Raw genomic sequence first — 18,421 nt, 5'->3', positions numbered from 1 at the left:
AATACAGCTTATAGGATACACCCAGCAATGTATCGGGTGCTTGATTATGTTTATTCATGTTTGCTAAAACGTTAGTGCCTTAGACATCTATAATATGTATTATGGTAGTAAACACAGATAAAATGGGAACAGGATTCGGAAGCTCTGCACTCCGAGCCCTTCATCCCAACCCCAATGCATACGCATGTATATGCTATAACAATGATAATATGTAGTTCGTGCAGCACGATATGCCACGACTATTTGGCAAAAAGCAACGATAATTACACTCAGAGGGCGACACCTAGATAGTAGAACATCGTGAACAATGTCTGCATAATACTTGATCTATGAAAAACGGTTACATATAAGCATGAGCATCGCCGTGGGATGCGTTTGTTCGAGAGATGTTTTGTATTTCGCAGGGCTGCACCTCCTCATTCCTTTGGAGCAGCTCTCCGTTTCAGCCGCCTTCAATTGTCTTTCGGCAGGACAATGGACCAGCCGAAAACGCGTCGATCAAAGCCGCACGAGAAAAGGTCGCAGTCCAGCAGCGGCTCCTCTGCCCAGGCTACAGATGAGACCATACGCCGGTGGCCCTGTCGACTGGTTCGAGGCAAACGGGCCACACGTTGCCCATTCAAATCGAACAGCCGGATCTGTCGATTGTCGTGCGGTATGGCGATTATCCCTCCACTGGACACCGCCAGTCGGTTGACCGAGGAATCTGTGCGTATGGTGGCCAAAGCGGATCGCATGTTGCGCAACTCCCACACCTTGATTGTGCGATCATCCGATCCGGACACCACCTTATCATCCCGTGCAAACACACTGGACGTAACCGTTTCCGTGTGTCCCTGGAAGACCGAGACCGCCGGAATGGCTTCTCGAAAGTCCCACAGCCGGAACGTGGTGTCCCTGGAGGCGGTGACCACCAGACGCTGGGTGGGATGTGCCGACACGTGGGTCAGCTCGTGGTCATGGCCTGTGAGCGGCTGTAGTGGCTGGCCCGTCTCGACATCCCACAGAATGGCAGTCCGATCCCAGCTTCCCGTGATGATCTGATCCATCGAAGAGAGCCAGTCGGCGGCCACCACAACTGAGAGATGGCCTCCAGGGCCTGAAAACTCGCAGAGCGGAGTGCGCAAGGTATCTACGCGATCGCGGTCCTCCACTTGTTCATCACTGTCATCCAGTTCCTCTTCTGACGAGTGACCCTTCCTAAAGAACAGACACATTTTGCTTATTAATTTGACGGAATTTCTTATAATCTCCAACTACTCACTTAGTCACCTCCCAGTTGACGGCTGCCTGCCAGATATGGGCAGTTCCATCACCGCTGCCAGTAAGCACGAGATCCCGCTGCTGGTGGAATTTAATGGAGTTGACGGAGCCGGCGTGTCCCTGGTATTGCAGCAGGCACCTGGCGCTCTCCACTCCCCAGATGCAGGCCGTGTGATCGGCGGAGGCGGTGCCAATGATGGGCTGTCCCGCCTTTGCGGCCACCTGCCAAATACCGTCCTTGTGCCCGCCGAATTCGCGCACCACCGTGCTGACCACTGTGGGTGCCTTGAAGCTGGACACGATGCGGCTGGTCTGGGCCTTGATCTTGTTGCTGGCCTTGGCCTTGCTGCCGCCGGTGGCGCTGCTCAATTTGGCCTTCAGGCTCTTGTGTGTGCTGGATGCGGCAGCCAGGAAGCTGCCGCCCACTTCATCCGCCTGAGTGGCGGGCGTGGCCAAGGCGACGGAGGAAGCCTGAGTGCTAAGTGATCCTCCTGCAGCGGTGCGCTGATCCTGCTGGGTCACCGACTCCTTGGTGGCGGTGGCTATGTCTAGTTTCTCCTGCACTGTAATGGGGATTATGCATAACTGTTAGAATGGTTTTTAGCTGGGTTATCTAAGGTACTCACAAGTCTGGTTCTCCAGGTAGAGCTGCTCGAACTCCCTTTCGATCTGGGCGAACAGGAGGTGGAGACGGGCCCGGAAGGGCGCATCTTCCGGCACGGCGGCCACATCCTCCGTCAAGCTGGTCAGTCGCACAGCCCGCGCCTTGTTTGCCTTCATCCTCACCCTTTTGCCTCTTTGTTTTGTTGTGTATCTCGCAAGCGAAGAGCGATTAGAGGTTCGCAGGCCTCGCTGGTCGGCTGCTCGATTTCCGTTTCCTGTTGGGCGCCCAAGGGAATCCAATTAGCGGTCGGGGGTTGCAGACTGACGCTTTATTGATCCATCTTCCACTGGTTGCGTCGCGTTTGCTGTTTTTGGCTGCTGTTGCACTTGGTTTTCGCAATGATAATGCCCGAAGGGGTGGCGATGGGTGAGGAGGCGGAACAGCTGGCAAGGGAGATGTATCAATTTTGTATATCGAGTGATATCGATACTCGGTAATCGCACACTGCCTATCGTACACTTAAGAAAAGCAGTCTATACTATAGACTGACTATTTTTTAGTGCTCACATTATAAATGGTTTTGTTTAAGTTATGACAACAATTAATTTATCTATAGAAAAACTGTACATTTCAATATCTTCTACCCAACAAATGTCATTTGAGTATAATCAAATAAACCTATTTCTCTTAGTGTAGTTTTTGTAAGAGAGTGCCAGTGTTGGACATCGACTAATTTAGTTTGCAAACTGGTAAATTTGACACGTTAAGGTAAATAAGTTTAAATTTAACAATTGAACATTTTTAGGTCAACACACGTTGGCAATAATTCATAAGCGTGGATTTTATTGTTCACAAAGCTTATCGTGAGTGGCGAATATTACCTTAACAACACTGTCTACGCTAACAGCTGTTTTTTTGCCTGTTAGTTGTAGGTACTATTTTTGAAAAGACACTGTGGAGTGGGAGTCGGATTGGGGCTGCGAGACTAACAAACCTGGCCACCATTTTAATTGAACCCCAATCGAACAGCTGACGTACCGCAGGCCCCGTTAGTTTTTCCTGATCGTGTTGCATATCATATCTCCCATTACAAAGCTGTAGTCGAATCAAACCGGTTTGTCACCTCTCGATTTCTCGGTGGTCTCAGTCTCAGTTCACATTCATTTCCCAACAAGTCCATTGCTTTTATTTTGCTCCGGGGGTGCCAACGAACTCGCTGGGCCTTTATAACACCACCGCCTTCATCCTTTCATTCAGTTCAGTTCAGTTTGCTCTCTGGGATAAGCAGTATGAAAAACGTTTTGGATGTAATGTCGTTGCAGCAGCACGTGGAGTCGAACAAGGCGCAGACCATGAAGCCCATCGACTATCGGTGAGTTGGAGGATCCGATCCTAACTCCTAAATCAGTGCCTAATTCAAGATACATGTATGCCACAGCAAGCTGAACAAGCCCGGTGTGGTGCCGATGTACATCTTTGAGTGCGCTGCCAAGTTGAAAATGAAACCCTTGACGGCAGCCTGTGCGGCCATAGTCTACCATCGTTTCTTCCGGGAAGTCAAGGCCAGCGACTACGATGAATTCGTGGGTATACTGATCATCCGAAATTAAACTCCTCATACAACTTTCCCTCCTAAAACCCCAGCTCATTGCCGCCTCCTCGTTGTATCTGGCTGGCAAAATCAAGGACGACGAAAGCGTCAAGATACGCGATGTAATCAACGTGGCATATTGCACCCTGAACAGGGGTAATGCACCACTGGATCTAAACGATGAATACTGGTCGATGAGGGATGCGATTGTCCAGGCCGAGCTGCTCATCACACGCACACTGGGCTTCGATCTCAACATAGATCTAGCCCACAAGGTGGGTTTTTTGTATTAGGAGAGATCTTACCATCTATAACACTGAATATTTTAGTACTTACTATACTACATGAAGACCCTACAAGACTGGGTGGGCGCCGAGGTGTGGAACTCGGTGCCCATTGCCAAGGCCGCTGCCTCCTATTTGCAGGACTTCCACCACAGCGCCAATATCCTCAAGTACAAGCCCACCCATGTTGCCATTGGATGTCTATCGCTGGCCCTTCAGACCTACGGCATCCAGGTGCCGCTCACCGATGAGTCCGACGAATCCACCATGTGGTACAAGCCCCTGGTCAAAGACTTCACCCGCGAGAACCAGTGGGAGATCATCGAGAACGTGATCGAGGTGTACCGGCATGAGGCCTTTCTGAAAGCCGCCTAATCCCTCCGAGACTGCCAAATCCATTCCTTGTTCCATCCGAATTTATTTATTTTCCCTTCACACCTCATAAGCCTATCTCAGTCTATGCACGACATGTGCTCATATGTCCACTGCATTTACATGCTTTTAACAAAACAAATGAAACTACCTGGAATGATATGATAGTACGCTCGAAAGACGAGACTTACTATTGGTTATCACCAGAACCGACATCTTAGATCTATTCCTCAATTTTAACTATTTATACAATAAGGAAATAAAAAGGTGTTTTGTTCAATGGAAATAAAGGGGTGTTGTTTTAATATTTTAATATCTAAAAAAAATGGTTGGGCATGGGAAAAAGTAAGGAATTTTAAGGCCTTCCACTGACTGAATAAATTTGAAAAAATTGGCTTAAAAAACTAAAATTTAAATCTTATAAATGTATATTTGATACTTATGTAAAACACATAAGTTCAGTTTCCGAAGAGCCGTCAATAACGCTACTATGAATTTATGTTAGGAAATTTAAAAATATTTTAATAAAGTATAAAAGTATATATAAAACTTTAATTATAAGAACGTACCGGTATACTTGTATATTTTACTTACACTAAAACTAAATAATAAGTATTATGCAAAATATTTTTAAATATATATGTATATTTTATGGAAAATAATTCAGACTACCCAGCTTTTAATAATTTCCCAATGAGTGATGACAACTCTAATCCATTCGAAAGAGTGTTGACTAACGCCGGAAATTACAAAAACAATGCAACATCGTAAACAAAACATATTTTTTATACAGAACGGAGCATTAGCAGAGCCAAAAGACAAGGACAATATGCGCAAGACGTGGGTGAAACGGGAGAACATATACTTCAAGCCCTTTTACAAGCAGAAGTCGAAGATGTTCCTGCTGCTCATCTTCCTGGTGGGGATTTCCTTCATCGCGTATCAGGTGAGCCGCGCGAGGATTTGGCTTGGTTGCAATGTGTGGTTTAATGTGTGCATAAAAAATAACATCAGGCCTTCTCGCTGAACCAGCTGCCCGGAGTGCCGGCTCCTTGGAATCTGCAGCAGATCAAGCGGAAGCACCAGCAGATGATGCAGTCCCTGGGCAGCAAGCAGCGCGACGTGGACGACTTCGACGGCGGAGGGGCGGATGCAGTTGCTCCGGCAACAGGGGCCCCCTCAGCGGTTGCTGGGCACGAGAAACCCATCAAGATTGTCAGGTGCGGTGGCTGATTACCCCCCACTTGTTTATAAATGCAAATTCCTCATCATCCTATTGATAATCCTTCAGGGGTACCCGTCTCTTCGACTACGATGCCTACAAGCCGAACTTCGAGGGCAAGTTCCGGTGCCTGGATGGCTCCAAGGAGATCGCCTTCGACCATCTGAACGACAACTACTGCGACTGTGAGGAAGATGGCAGCGATGAGCCCAGCACGAATGCCTGCGCCAAGGGTCGATTCTACTGCCGCTACCAGAAGCGCCACATTACGGGCCGCGGTCTGGATGTCTACGTGGCCAGCAGCAGGATCAACGATCACGTGTGCGACTGCTGCGACGGCAGCGACGAGTGGACCACGGGGGCCAGGTGCCCCAATCACTGTGCGTAGTTGCAGGCCGGGATGCCCCATCCACCCGGCCCGGCTCTGCCCTCCTCTTCCAACTCCTCCACCTGTGCACCCAGAACACCAATCTCAAGGATGAAGCTGTCTGGCGCATCACAAGCGATATTTTTTGTACGAGTACAATAGAATTGTAATTTATTTTAAAATAAGTAGATTGAGTAAAAGAATTCCAAGAAATACGATGGCTGGGAATGTTTCTGTTCTCACAATTAATGAATTTGATAGGCTGTTTCAAGTTTTTTAATCCATAAAATTCACTACAAGAATTGAATTATCAAATATATTGTGAAATCAGGAAGAATCCCTTTCGTGCTTGTTATTTTATCCATATGTGTATGCTTATTCATTTTATTACCAGACCACAAAAATCATTAGAATTTACATTGGGAATTCTTTTGGGTTTTCTTTCTTGACTTTCTCTGAACTTTTTGGTTTCAAATTCGCAGCGTTCTCATTTATAATGTTTAATTTACATCTACATACTCATTAAAATGGTATGGCCGTCTGTATTTTTAGTTAATAGGTTTCTTGCCTAAAATTGTGCAATTTAATCCGTAAAATGTACACCGACAAACTCTAAAGCAATTTTGAACTGCAAATTCTACAAAGGTACGAAATTTTGTGTAATTATTCCCTTATATGCACTATAAGTTTAATTGGATTCTCTCGGTTTTGCTGTCTCTGCCTTGTCTGTTGGATAAGCGGAAGCGGTAATGATCTCCATATCGATATATTTAGTTTAAGGAACGCGCGCCATTACAATTATTTCTCGGATCTGACTTGGCAAAATTCACTTTATTCGCATTGAGTACTTTATTGTATAGCTGCAAAAACATCGATGGTAGCACCATTTTTGTAATACTATCGCGATATTATCGATAGTACTATTAATATTATCGAAATACAATCGATATTATCGATAGTACCATAGATTTTTTACAGCTCTACTTCATTGACTTGCCCAGCACAATCAGATAAAACTACGTATACTATGCCTGGACGAGAATGTTGCTATTGCGGATTCTCGTCTCACAAATTTGATACTTTGACCCCAGTTCGCGATCGAAACTGAGGATCGGCCTAAGTAAAGTACATTTTGTTGTGGTTTTCTTGCCAGTTGCAACTTAAAGTAAGGCTTACATACGCTAAGTAATACTTAATCAGAGGGCTTTGTGGGGTGTGTGTGTTTTGGGTTGGTTAGGTTAATGCGTCTGTGCGGGTGATATATAAATTCCTTGGGGTACTTAAAACGAAAATTGCTTGAGACACGCTACAATTACAGTGGATGCTCTGCGAAGTTCATATCATGTGCGCAAATCACAAATCTTTTTCAATTACAAATAAATAGATTGGAGTGTTTGTATAAAATAAGAGATGATTTTAAAATCAGCATATCAATATATATATATATCAATATACATTTTAAGATGTATGTATATTATTGCACTGATGAGATTGTTCTTTCAGTTTGGGGACAATTACGAAAATGAGATGCGTAGGAATACGAAAAAAATTGGAATAAATAAATACATATACAAATAGGAGGTACGAAGCTCTGGACATATAATAGGGGTCGTGACAGGCGTGAATCGACTTAGGCTAGGTGCTGATGATGCTGGTGGTTCTAAGAAACATTCTCTCATACAAGTATACATAGATATAGTTAAGTTACAGATCTAACGGCAAAGCGTATAATACAATTTCTGCAGTTTGCGTTTCGAGCGACACTGATGATGATGGTGCGAGTGGTGATGTGAGTGGTGGTGGTGATGGTGATGATGCCTGTGAGATGTTGCCGGATGATGGTGATGGCGCGCCTGTGGCGGCTGCTGCATATGGCCGTGGTGATGATTATTTACAAGGCTCGAGGACGAGGCGCTCAGGGCCACCGCCGACGAGATCAGGGCCGCAGCCAGGCGCGAGGAGGAGGCCAGTGCGAGCTCCGGGGCGGCGGCCAGCAGCTGCTGGTGGTGCTGGCGCAGCTGCGCCACCTGCTGACGCTTGAGGGCGGCGGTTCCCTTGCGCATCGCATGCAAGCGACGTCTGTGGTGGTGCGGATGCAGTTGCAGCTGTCACTTTGCCTCCTCGCCGGCTTCCAACAGATTGTTGCTACCATTGTTGGTGGCCACCGTCGCCGCAGACTGCTCACTGATCCCCACACCCTGTTGCTGCTGTAGCTGCTGTTGTTGCTGGTTCAGCGCATGGACGTGCTGGCAGAAGGCTTGAAGCACTTCGAAGTGGGTCATCAGATTCGCCGGCTGGTTGTCGTAGTGCAAGTGCCGGGTGATCGGCGCATTCAGCCGTCTCAGCATCTCCGTGAAGAGCTTCTCCTCCTTGCGAATCCAGGGTCGACGATCATCCTGCACCTGGTAAGGCGTCAGGTGGACGTGGATGTTCATGCCTGCTTAAAGAGTCCCACTCGTTAGTTGATTTCACTTGACATGGACTCTCTGCACTTACCCATGCGCGTGAGCGTCTCCAGTAGGCTACGCGATGTGATCCATGTGTTCTTCTGGCCGCCGTGCCCGCCATCCAACCAGTACATGTCCGAGATCCGAGAGAGCAGGCGGCACATGCTGCTGTCATCGGGCGTCAGTGTTTTCAGATAGTGGAATTCGTAGATGAACTGTAAAGGAAATAAGATAAGAGATTAGTAAGGTCAGAGAGCGAATTCCCGCAATTCTTTCATATTCCGATTTGAATTCATCGGACATTCTGAAAGGAATTGGAGCAGGCGTAAAGGCGAGTGGGTCAACCAGTTAACGAACCAAACGCGACTCACTTGATTGAGCACGACGCAGCCCTTGCTAAAGCCAATCAGCACCAGCTTGGACTTGTCCAGATTGAGGTTCTCCCGCCACCACAGGGGATTGCTGTCGCTGGTTGCCGTGGATGTGGATGTTGCCGTGGCCGAGGCTGATGTTGCAGTTGCAGCCGGAGTCGGCCTCGTGGCACAGTCGTTGTTGTAGTGCTCCACATTGTTGGTGGTGGCACTAAGCGCCGTTGTGGCAGAAGTCATCTTTATGGCCGCCGCTGTCTGCTGCTGTTGCAGTTGCTGGTTGTTCACCTGTTCCTGGTGGTTGTTCACATTGCTGCTACTGTCATCGTTGCCCCCGCCGCTGATGTTGCCATTATTGCCGGATACATTGTTCACCGTCTCCGGTGCTTCACTGCCCACTATCGGGAATATTACAGCACCATCAGCATCCACTGTGATATTCTCCTGCACCTGCAGTATATCAATGTCCATCTCCTGGCTGCTGTCGTTGGCCGGTGCCGATTGTGAGTTGGACTCGGACGTGACCGTGGCGTTGGATAGCGTCAGGGCAGCGGCCGCAGCAGCAGCAGCCACCGCCGCCGCAGCTGCTGCTGCCTGGGCGGCCTGATCGAGGATTTCGTTCTCGGGTATGGAGATCAGGCGCTGCGACAGATTCTGGAGCAGTCTATGGAAGTACAAGAGGGGTTATATCAGTGCTACCCCTTGTAGAACACATTACACTCACTTTTCTAGGTGCTGGAGGGCATGGTTCATGGGCGTATGATCCGGGACTCCAGCGTTGTTGCCTCGCACAAAGTTGTCAAAACAACTGAATGTCTTAAACTCCATGCTGCAAGAGAAGAATCGTTTAATTTATGAAAGTAAAAATATATACTAGACATTCAACTTACCGCACTGGCCGGATGACGATGATGTGTGACCTGGGAAAGGCCTCGCGCAGAAGAATGGCCGAGTTCTCGAGGTTGTACTTCATGTAACCCCGGCTGTCGCGGTTCGTCTCCATGCTTTCCGGAAAGTCCTGCACATCCCCGCCAAAATATATAATGGCTGTGGAGTCCTCGGGGACGTGCACCGAGTGCTGGCGCACAATCGGTGGACAGTAGACAATGTCATTGGCCCGGTTCTGGAATCCGGTCACGGAGAAGATGCGGAATGGGCCGGCCGAAGTGCTTGGCGTGCACAGACGCTCCCCGCTGCCGCCGCCAAGCATGCCCTCGAAGTTACGGATCCGCTCTTGCAGTTGCAGGAATTGATCAATGGTGAGCTGCATGATCGAATCGGTTCAGATGGGAATTACTTGTTTGGCATAATAAAGTTGGGAAAAACCAATTGCAGCACAAATTTTCACAGCACACACACTAGCCCTGGCACTCAAACCTCAAATGTTTGCTTCAAAAGTAAAAATCCCTAAAAACACCTTATCTTTTATGTTGCTCCTTCCCTGACGGTTAGGTTGCAATTGCTTTCCAGATTGAAAAGGAAATTAGTTACGAGTTTACAATTTGACTGATAAGGCACAGGGTTCTGTTAATATCTCTTACAAGCTATAGATATAAATTCATGGCTATCTTGATAGCTTAGATCGAAAACATAAGTATTTCTACCCAGAAGTCCAAATATGGGTAACTCTAAAATACATTTGCAACAGTTGCTAATCTGTTCTAAATTAAAGGGCAGCGCATATCGAAACTCCTACAAATCTTAATGAATCACTCGCTCCAGAGCACCTCCCATATTCCGGTTAGTTATCCTAGTAGTAATCGTCCTCGTAGGCATCCCGGGGGTTCCCGCAACAGCCGACAAAGCGCAGCCGCGTGTCCTCCATGCAAAGTTTGGCATCCTCGCGCATCTCCCGCGCTTTTAGGCGCACCTCCTCGCGCATCAGGTTGCGACACATGGCCACCAGACCCATGCCGAGCAGCATGTAGACAAAGTTAATGGCCAGCTTGGAGTGCTGGTCGGCGGCTACGGACTGCAGCTGGGCCAGCTCGGCAGGATCGGCGGCAATGTCCTCCTGCAGCTTCTGCGTCGCCGCATTCACATCCGCCGTGGTGGTCAGTGAGGCTCCGGGAACAAAGTCACCAAATCCAATCTTGCACAGCGAAGTCATGCAGAAGTAGAAGCTATTGAGGAAGCTCCACTTCTCCCAGTTGGCAAACATCACGGTGCCGGTGAGGACGTAGAAGAATATGACCCACAGGCAAGCTGTTGAGGGTACAATGACCTTCTTTCGCGCCATTGTGACACCTCCTTCAAGCGCGTCCAAACGATCGAGGCGGGGATGCTCCTGGGTACAGTCGTGCATGGAGCGATAGAGGAACTTGAACGAGCGGGCCAGCACTCGTCCCATGTTCAAAAAGTACAAGATATACAGGGGTATCCCGAAAGTGGCGTAGATCACGGTAAATCCTTTGCCCCATGGAGTACGGGGCACCATGTTGCCGTAGCCAATCATGGTGATCACTGAGAGGCAGAACATCAGGGCAGCCGGAAAGCTCCAGATCTGTTCCGGACTTCGGCCCACATAGCCGTGCTTGACGACTCCAGCTATTTGCTCCTGGTACTCCCGCAGGACCGCATTCGTGGCCTCCGTCCAGCGCCGGCGATCGACGACGTTGTGCTCCTCCGTGATGCTCCACAGCTGCTGGGAGCAATTCTGTCGCAGCTCCATTACATGGCCAGCCGTCTCGTCCACGAACTGACGCTCGATGTGCATGAAGGCAAAGGCTCCGCAGATGGCATAGAACACGATCAGGGCGCCCACGCCCACCTGGGTGCACATAAAGGTGACGAAGTTCCGGCAGCATCTTTTCACCTGTTTCCGGGGCTGATTGCTTGGCGTAGACGAAACACTGGATGCCCCTCCCACACCTCCACCTGCTGCTGGGGAGCTCTTCCTCTGAAATTTGTTGGCCATTTTAATCTTTCATGGATTATATAACCAATTCCACGGATTCTGGAAATCTTCCGCCTTCTTGTCGAAAGACCTTAAAGCCTGGTGATGGGCAATTAGTTGTCCAGTTGTCGATTCTCAACCCGATTTGTGGAGCACGACGAGTGTGGAAATCAGCAAGTTGGCTAAAAATAAACCCACGCCTTTGCACGGCACATTTTCCAAAGGCAAAACGAACGATTTTCCTCCGACTGAACAACCGATCAACGCGGGCGCCAAAATACAACTGGGTGAAAACTATTTCGAGGGAAAATCTCATCAAAGGTAGAGAGCAGATGAGCGGAAAAGCCAGTGGGGAAAAAGGCGAATGTATGGAAAACAAATAATGCGGCTATGATATTTATGCCAGCAAGTGCCCGCTGTTCTAAATAAGGCAATTTACGTCAAATTTATGAAAAGAGCAATCAAGATATCACCCGGGACAGGTGCAATATAGTCGGGAAAAGGAAAGATGCCGAGTGAATAGATCTATTAGTGGTTTACTGAAAGAGCGGAGACTAGGAAAAATTCAAATCAATTTAATCCGGAACTGACATTCTCAAACAATAACATAATTTGATGTCAGATATGCTAACCTATCAGATCCTCCAAGTTATAATAATAGTTAACATTTTGATGTATTGTAATTGGAATCGAAAATTAAATATCTTTTTGAAACTATAAGATACATACTAGTTTTGTAAATTGTTGAAATATGGATATCCCCATCTAATTTTTTATCGTATCAAATATAAAATACAATGATATCATATTTACATATATTATGCGAAATGATGATAGTTCTATGGTCCAAATTAATAAATAAACAGATTTATCCTTTTTTTTGGAGCCAATTGGAATCGACCTTCAAAGATCTTTAACCATATATATCTCTTTGGGGATTTAGCACTTTTAACCAATACCAAAATATACCTCTCACGTTATTTTCACAGTTTTCCGGAGGGGATAGACGGTCATAACAAATTATGGCACTTTAATTAACGGCAGTGTGTGTGGTTGAGCAGACGGCAAAGCTTTTGGGAATCTCGGAATCGGCCACTATTTTTACAAGGCGATAAATCAGAACGGGAAAGAGCATCCGCCATCGGGTAACAACAATAAAACTGGGGGCCCCCCAAAACAAACTATACGTAAAGATAAACAAAGAATTAAAAAACGAAAGCAGAGAACGCACTCACACACACAGACGCACACAAGCGCACGCAGGCGGCTGTGCTGATACAGAAGAAGAGGAAGAGAGATGAAATACGCAAAAACGGGGGGTGAAAATGCGTAGCGAAGAGATAGATTTTTTCAACACCAGCGCACTCGCACACACACACACACGGGGCCCTAGCGCACACACACACTCGCTGCTGCTGCTGCACACTCACACAAACGCACTTGAAATTTCACAAAAATTTATGCAAAATTTTCCGGTGCATTGCATTCTGCATTTACCGCTGCAATCGCCCTGCGCTTTTCCACTACTTACGCTGTTTATTCTCGTTAATCGTTGCGCGTGAAAATTGGCGATTTGTCTACACACTTCCCGCGTATTTCCCGTTTTCCCTCTTCGCCTGTTTTTCTTTAATCTTGCGTCTCACAGCAAAACTAGTAGGTCCCGCACGAGTCGCCCTGTGGCACAGGGGGATTTCTGTTCGGCAAAAGCCGCTCTAGTCACCCTGTCTTATAAGAAATACCAAATACCATTTTAGTATTATATATATCGATAGTTTTACTCCAGTTTGTGCGATTGTTGGCGGAAAAGAAGTTACTTTAAAAAGTCAATGAATAAGTTGTGGCGCGGAGCAGAATGTACGTATTATGTAGACGGCACCGAAGAGTTTATCCATATTTTTAAATATATTTTCAGAAATGAAATTTGAACAAATGCCTCAGTTGCCCAAAGACTAAAAAAATGATTTTAAAACAAAGCGTGATAGCCTCTTAAATGTAAACGTATACATTTTTAAATGTTTTTGTTTTATTATCGACGTATAAATTTGTTTCCGATAGCGGTGTAATTTTTTCTTATACCTATCGATATTTAAAGCGCGGACACACTAACTATCGAGTAATCGACTGGGATAAGCACAAATCGATATTTAGTGTACTGTGTAAAAGGTGGCAACGCTACAACGATGGCGCTATCGTCTTTTAAAAAATTCAAAATGGGACAAATAACAAATTTTTGTTTTTCCCAAAAAATATAACAATTTATTTAATTTAATCGCCATAAAACGGATTTATTGAAACATATTGTCTGTTAATATATAAATTTACATAAATTGGGCAAAAAAATGTTTGATTCGAATTTGATGTCGGTAATACTTTAAAACTGGCAGAAAAGTGGTAATCATTGAAGACTTTTTTTAAGGATTTAATTAGTCCAAGAAAAAGCCGATATGGGTTATTTTATTTTTATTCCTACTTTCAAAATAACACATTTTCCAGTAGAAAGAAAAGAAAACTCCTAAAACATTTTCCCTTTACGGAGTATATCACTCAGTTTTATAACTTTACTTTTTTAATATTGGATATTTTGAAAGAATTCGTCGATACAAAAAGGCATTCAATAATTCAATAGTAATATTGGACTGGGTGACGTTTGAAAAGGAAATGAGAAAGATTTTATGTTTAGAAAATTATAAAATTATGAATTATTTATAAATTTATAAATATTTTTGTGTAAAAAAGTACACCTTAAAAATTTGAATAAAAAACGACCTTTTGTTGAGTCTTTCGGGCTAATATTTTTTATTCTCATATAAAAGCTGAAATCTTTGGTTATAAGAAAAGTGTATCAATAGCCATTTATAGCTTTTTAATGCATCTTACCAAAATAACCAAGTACTTACCCCATCTCCAAAGGTCCCATCCAAAGGGGAAAAACATTGCCTGTAAAATGAAATATCCACCCACAACTTGAACCCAAAAACCCAGAATCAGGGCTCCGAACCCAAACTCAATCCCGAACCTAACGATTTGAATTGTGCTTCCAAGTAGGGGCGTGGTCATGAAGGGCAGAACATGAAACGAGTGTTGTTGATATATGTAATAATAATAATCATAAATTTTATTTGGTTTTATTTGCTGTTTCGCTTGACATTTAAATGCTGCTAGTGAATTATATTTTGATTTTAATTTGAATAAATTTGAAATATATATATTTTTGCTTGATATATATATATATATATATAGATCTTTATGGATTGATTTATTTAAACTGGTAGACGACGAAAAACTGTTAATAATATTTTTCATTGATGTGTTGTGTGCCATGATTTGGGCACCGCCACATTTGTATTTGCATATTGATTAATTGAGTTTTGTAACTGTAGAGCAAAAAAATAAGTTACAACTCGCTGTTGTTTTTTTGTATTTGCGCGCGTGACGAATGTGAAGTCATTTGAGATCTGGGATTTAAGTCCCAGAGCCGAGATTCCACAGAGCAACCCCTTCTGGCCGAGATCTTTAGTAGCTCTCCTTTCGACCGACCGATTACAAGATGGATGTATAAAAATATTTCATTTACGAGTTATTCTTATGTATGGAAAAAAGGTTAGAAAAATCCAGCTAGTCTCCTTTCAGCTTTCTCTAGTTAGTTTTCTTTTGGTTTCTCGCTGCTTGGTTTTGTTTTCTGTGTTCTTTTTTCTTTATATAATTTCATATTTATTACATTTTTGGTACATAAATCTGTGTGTAGTAGTGGTTTGCCTTAACATCTGTGCTGTTTTTGTTTTGTTGTTTTTAATTTTGCGGTAGTTTATTGGCTTAAAGTTTCTCAACTCAATCAACGTAAAACTAAATAAAATTATGATCTCTGTGTGTACACATTTTCGAATGGATATATACACACGCACATGCACGTAACTTAAAATTAGGAAATCAAGTAAGATTTTAAAGTTAAAGTAAAAGTAGGATTAAAGAATAACTAGAAAGTAATTTTATACATTTTGTGCTTTGGACCGAAAGATAACAATTTTGAATAATGCTATAACAAAAATCTTCTAAATAAAAATGCAAAAGGCCAGCAACCTTAGCCAAATGGTGCTTGACCCTCGCAATATTTTATATTTTTTTTGTTATTTTTTCTTTTTGTTTTTATGTAAAGTTTTGTGCCGAAAATATCACATTTAATTTTATATTTTATTTTGCTTTATGATAGATATTTTTTCTAAATTTATTTTGCGCCGAAACATAATTTTGTCTATCACAAAATGTTTAAAATTAATTACTTTTGCCGTCTCTGCGGGGACGTTTTGGTTATGGTAATCAAAGAGCAAGGAATCGATTACAAATTATAACGAATTCTTCCAATTTCTTGCCAATTTAGCAGACAATTAAGCCATTTTAAAATATAATTTCTATAGATTTTTCCAATCATTTTTTTTTGTAGATTTTTGTGATATGATTTTTTTTCTTGTATAGCCCTCATATCAACTAACTTTATTTTCTTCTTCCGGTTTTAATATATGTTTTAGTGTACTTTAACTAAATTAACATTTGACCATAAATATAAACAAGCTTAACAAAAAAGTGAGGTGGTTCAAGTGGTTCGAGCTAATCCTAAAAACTTTAACTTAACGCATAGGACAAAATCAGAATTTAGGGGAGAGAACATAATTAAAAAAAATAAAAACAGAGGAAAACGTTGGTAAACTATTGGCTATCGAATCGAAACCGATTAAAATAACATATAATATATATATATGGGGTAGTTTACGAATAAGTGCTAACGGTCTACATAGATTAAAATTAAGCAATCAACAATAAAACTGAAATGCATTTGAGGTATATGAAAATTTCTTTGTAGTTGGTTGAGTAGCCCTCATCCGTTGCCTACTCTGCAGAACATATTGGTTAACACTACGATCTAAGCGGTAAACAGTAAAGTAAACTAAAACCTAATGTGACCTTCGTATGAGTAGTAGTGGTTGTGGGTGACTGTAGCTGTGTTGGCTGATCCTCCTCCTCCTGCTTCCTCTTCTTCTTTGTCGGGGTCACCAAATGTGCATGGGTGACCCCAATCCACTGACCGTATCAGTTGTCCTTCGACCTTCTCTCTCTATCATTAGTGTAGTTATTAATTTCTGTAGTTTAGTTTTTAGGAAACAACATTTAGAAACCTTCGAAACGGTTTGTTCTGCCTTCGCTGCTTTTGCCCCGCCTTATAGGGTACATATCCTTCTCCTTCTCCTTAATTAGCAACTGAAACCTTTTCCTAACTCTCTTTAAGTTAGACACATTTATAAATTGATGGGACGATTGTGTCAAAGTTTACCAAATAGTTTATAGTTAAGATTATCGATATATATGTATATATGCCATAGCATCTTCGGTTCTACTAGTTTTGGGTTATTGTTATTGCTTGGATAGCTAGTGGGTAATGTACAGACGACGACTAAATGCAAGAAAAAATCCATCTAGAGCTGCAGCGATTTACAATAAATTCTCGCTGTAGCTAAATCTATTGCTGAAGTTGCTGCTATAGTTGCTGATGTAGTAAGCTGGTTGATGTGACTGTTGTAGATGTTGCTGCTGTTGCTGATGTTGCTGATGTTGCTGCTGCTGATGTTGCTGTTGCTGCTGCTGGTGGTAAAGCTGGCGATGATGGGCTGCTGGGAGGCCCCGGCCACGCCCTTAAATGGACGAGTTGAGCTTGAGCAGGCGGTCCGGATGCTTGACCCGCAGATGGGAGCGCAGCGTATCGATCCTGCTGTAGGTGGCCGGGCAGTAGGGACACATGGACCGCTGGGCGGTATGGGAGTGGAAGTGGTGCCAGCGATTGGTCACCTCCTTGCCGCAGGAGCGGCATCGCCACATGGTGCCCGGATCGCGGGACGGCGTGAACATGTTGTGGTACGACATGGTGTGATGTGAGTTATGGCCAGCTGCTCCTCCACCAGCTGCTCCTCCTCCTCCTCCGACAGCTCCAGCTCCTCCAGCTCCCGATCCTGGTCCACCTCCACCAACACTATTTGGCATATTGCCCGTACCGGGATTGTAGCCATGGGCGGGCGGTCCATTGTGACCATTGCCGGCGGCGGCGATGTAGTGCAGCGGATGGAGATCGCGTTTCAGGGCCGCCGACAGGTGCATCCCGAAAGGGGGCGGCGGGGGCGAGGCCGACGACGAGGTCGACAGGGGGGTCGACAGGTGGTGGCGGGCGCTGCTGCCTGCGGTTCGAGAACGAGAAAGAGAAGAACAGAACACACAACAGCCCGTCGAGCGGGACGAAAATCAGCCCAGAGAAATAGATTTCTTTTATTTTTTTTTTTGGATTTTTTTTGTAGTTTGGTTTTGGTTTTGGTTTTTCGTTTTTATAATAGACAGAGAGAGAGATATAGTGGGTGTGGGTGGGGAAGGTGGTGTAAAAGTGAGTGTGTAAGACAGAGCGAGACAGACAGAGAAAGAGGGAGAGAGATACATGGCTTGAGACAGAGATAGGTAGAGTTTCGTTTTGTGAGCTAAAAAACAAATATACTTAGGCGGCATAATGAAAAAAAGATCAAAAACTAAACTAGAAAACTAAGGAAAAAATACTCAAAAAATTGGTTGTATAAATTTAAAAACAAACAAACGTCACTAACTACAATCAAGCAACTTAGGTCAACGGAAAATATACATAAATGTGTGTAGCTAACACAAAAGGTTTTTTTCGGATCGTTCTGCGTCTCCTCACATATTTCAGCGTGCAAATGAAATATTTTTACTTTCTTTAATAATATAGTTCATAGTTTAAAATTTAGAAGTATAAATGTAGTATATAAATGCGGTTCGATTTACAACTAAGCGTTTATGAAATAGATTTAAACAGTGCGCCGGATAAGTAGGCAACATTTTTGTAATTTCGCTTTTAAGAAAATGTGGCTCATGTTTTCCTTCGCACTGTTTAGTTACAAATTAACTTATAAAATGCCTCCGTTTGTTCCTGCAATATCCTTTCTTTCGGCTTTAGGGTATAT

General features: G+C 44.1%; 7 protein-coding genes across 10 annotated transcripts in view; 2 read left to right on the top strand and 5 right to left on the bottom strand.

Moving 5' to 3' along the window:
• Nucleotides 1-8: 8 nt before the first annotated feature.
• Nucleotides 9-2,319, bottom strand: Wdr37 (WD repeat domain 37). Its single transcript, XM_017084575.4, has 3 exons — nucleotides 1,890-2,319; nucleotides 1,265-1,826; nucleotides 9-1,200 (listed from the first exon to the last, which is right to left on the bottom strand). Exons 1-3 carry the CDS (start codon nucleotides 2,041-2,043, stop codon nucleotides 453-455), a joined length of 1,464 nt encoding a protein of 487 aa, XP_016940064.1. The 5' UTR covers nucleotides 2,044-2,319; the 3' UTR covers nucleotides 9-452.
• Nucleotides 2,320-2,817: 498 nt separating this feature from the next.
• Nucleotides 2,818-4,334, top strand: koko (cyclin Q). 2 transcript variants are annotated; one of them, XM_017084576.4, is made up of 5 exons: nucleotides 2,819-2,981; nucleotides 3,043-3,239; nucleotides 3,306-3,450; nucleotides 3,512-3,733; nucleotides 3,788-4,334. In XM_017084576.4, exons 2-5 carry the CDS (start codon nucleotides 3,157-3,159, stop codon nucleotides 4,115-4,117), a joined length of 780 nt encoding a protein of 259 aa, XP_016940065.1. In that variant the 5' UTR covers nucleotides 2,819-2,981; nucleotides 3,043-3,156; the 3' UTR covers nucleotides 4,118-4,334. The 2 variants fall into 2 exon arrangements, with proteins under 2 accessions (XP_065722993.1, XP_016940065.1); XM_065866921.2 differs by having other exon boundaries at nucleotides 2,818-3,239.
• Nucleotides 4,335-4,859: 525 nt separating this feature from the next.
• Nucleotides 4,860-5,916, top strand: LOC108017516 (uncharacterized). Of its 2 annotated transcripts, none has more exons than XM_017084585.4 (3): nucleotides 4,860-5,060; nucleotides 5,147-5,334; nucleotides 5,406-5,916. In XM_017084585.4, the coding sequence occupies exons 1-3, from the start codon at nucleotides 4,872-4,874 to the stop codon at nucleotides 5,722-5,724; spliced, it is 696 nt and encodes a 231-aa protein (XP_016940074.4). In that variant the 5' UTR covers nucleotides 4,860-4,871; the 3' UTR covers nucleotides 5,725-5,916. The 2 variants fall into 2 exon arrangements, with proteins under 2 accessions (XP_016940074.4, XP_016940073.4); XM_017084584.4 differs by having other exon boundaries at nucleotides 4,863-5,060; nucleotides 5,129-5,334.
• A 599-nt stretch (nucleotides 5,917-6,515) lies between these two features.
• Nucleotides 6,516-7,766, bottom strand: LOC108020279 (lateral signaling target protein 2 homolog). The gene has a single exon (XM_036821994.3). The coding sequence runs from the start codon at nucleotides 7,764-7,766 to the stop codon at nucleotides 7,416-7,418; it is 351 nt and encodes a 116-aa protein (XP_036677889.1). The 3' UTR covers nucleotides 6,516-7,415.
• Nucleotides 7,767-7,811: 45 nt separating this feature from the next.
• Nucleotides 7,812-13,106, bottom strand: LOC108017514 (mitochondrial protein C2orf69 homolog). Of its 2 annotated transcripts, none has more exons than XM_065865657.2 (6): nucleotides 12,946-13,106; nucleotides 9,409-9,782; nucleotides 9,243-9,347; nucleotides 8,522-9,182; nucleotides 8,200-8,365; nucleotides 7,812-8,143 (listed from the first exon to the last, which is right to left on the bottom strand). In XM_065865657.2, exons 2-6 carry the CDS (start codon nucleotides 9,726-9,728, stop codon nucleotides 7,812-7,814), a joined length of 1,584 nt encoding a protein of 527 aa, XP_065721729.2. In that variant the 5' UTR covers nucleotides 9,729-9,782; nucleotides 12,946-13,106. The 2 variants fall into 2 exon arrangements, with proteins under 2 accessions (XP_065721729.2, XP_016940071.4); XM_017084582.4 differs by having other exon boundaries at nucleotides 7,812-8,140.
• Nucleotides 9,904-12,093, bottom strand: LOC108017515 (potassium channel, subfamily K, member 16). The gene has a single exon (XM_017084583.4). The coding sequence runs from the start codon at nucleotides 11,433-11,435 to the stop codon at nucleotides 10,269-10,271; it is 1,167 nt and encodes a 388-aa protein (XP_016940072.4). The 5' UTR covers nucleotides 11,436-12,093; the 3' UTR covers nucleotides 9,904-10,268.
• Nucleotides 13,107-14,504: 1,398 nt separating the features above from the next.
• The window catches only part of fru (sex determination protein fruitless), a 146,118-nt gene continuing 142,201 nt past the window's right edge, over nucleotides 14,505-18,421 (bottom strand). The window contains exon 8 of the mRNA XM_036822021.3: nucleotides 14,505-17,632. Within this exon, the coding sequence (XP_036677916.3) occupies nucleotides 17,097-17,632 (536 nt within the window). The 3' untranslated portion in view covers nucleotides 14,505-17,096. The remainder of the gene's footprint in view (nucleotides 17,633-18,421) is intronic.

This window comes from Drosophila suzukii, chromosome 3 (assembly GCF_043229965.1).
Source record: "Drosophila suzukii chromosome 3, CBGP_Dsuzu_IsoJpt1.0, whole genome shotgun sequence".
Classification (NCBI taxonomy): Eukaryota; Metazoa; Arthropoda; class Insecta; order Diptera; family Drosophilidae; genus Drosophila; species Drosophila suzukii.
This window is presented reverse-complemented; position numbering and strand designations above follow the sequence as displayed.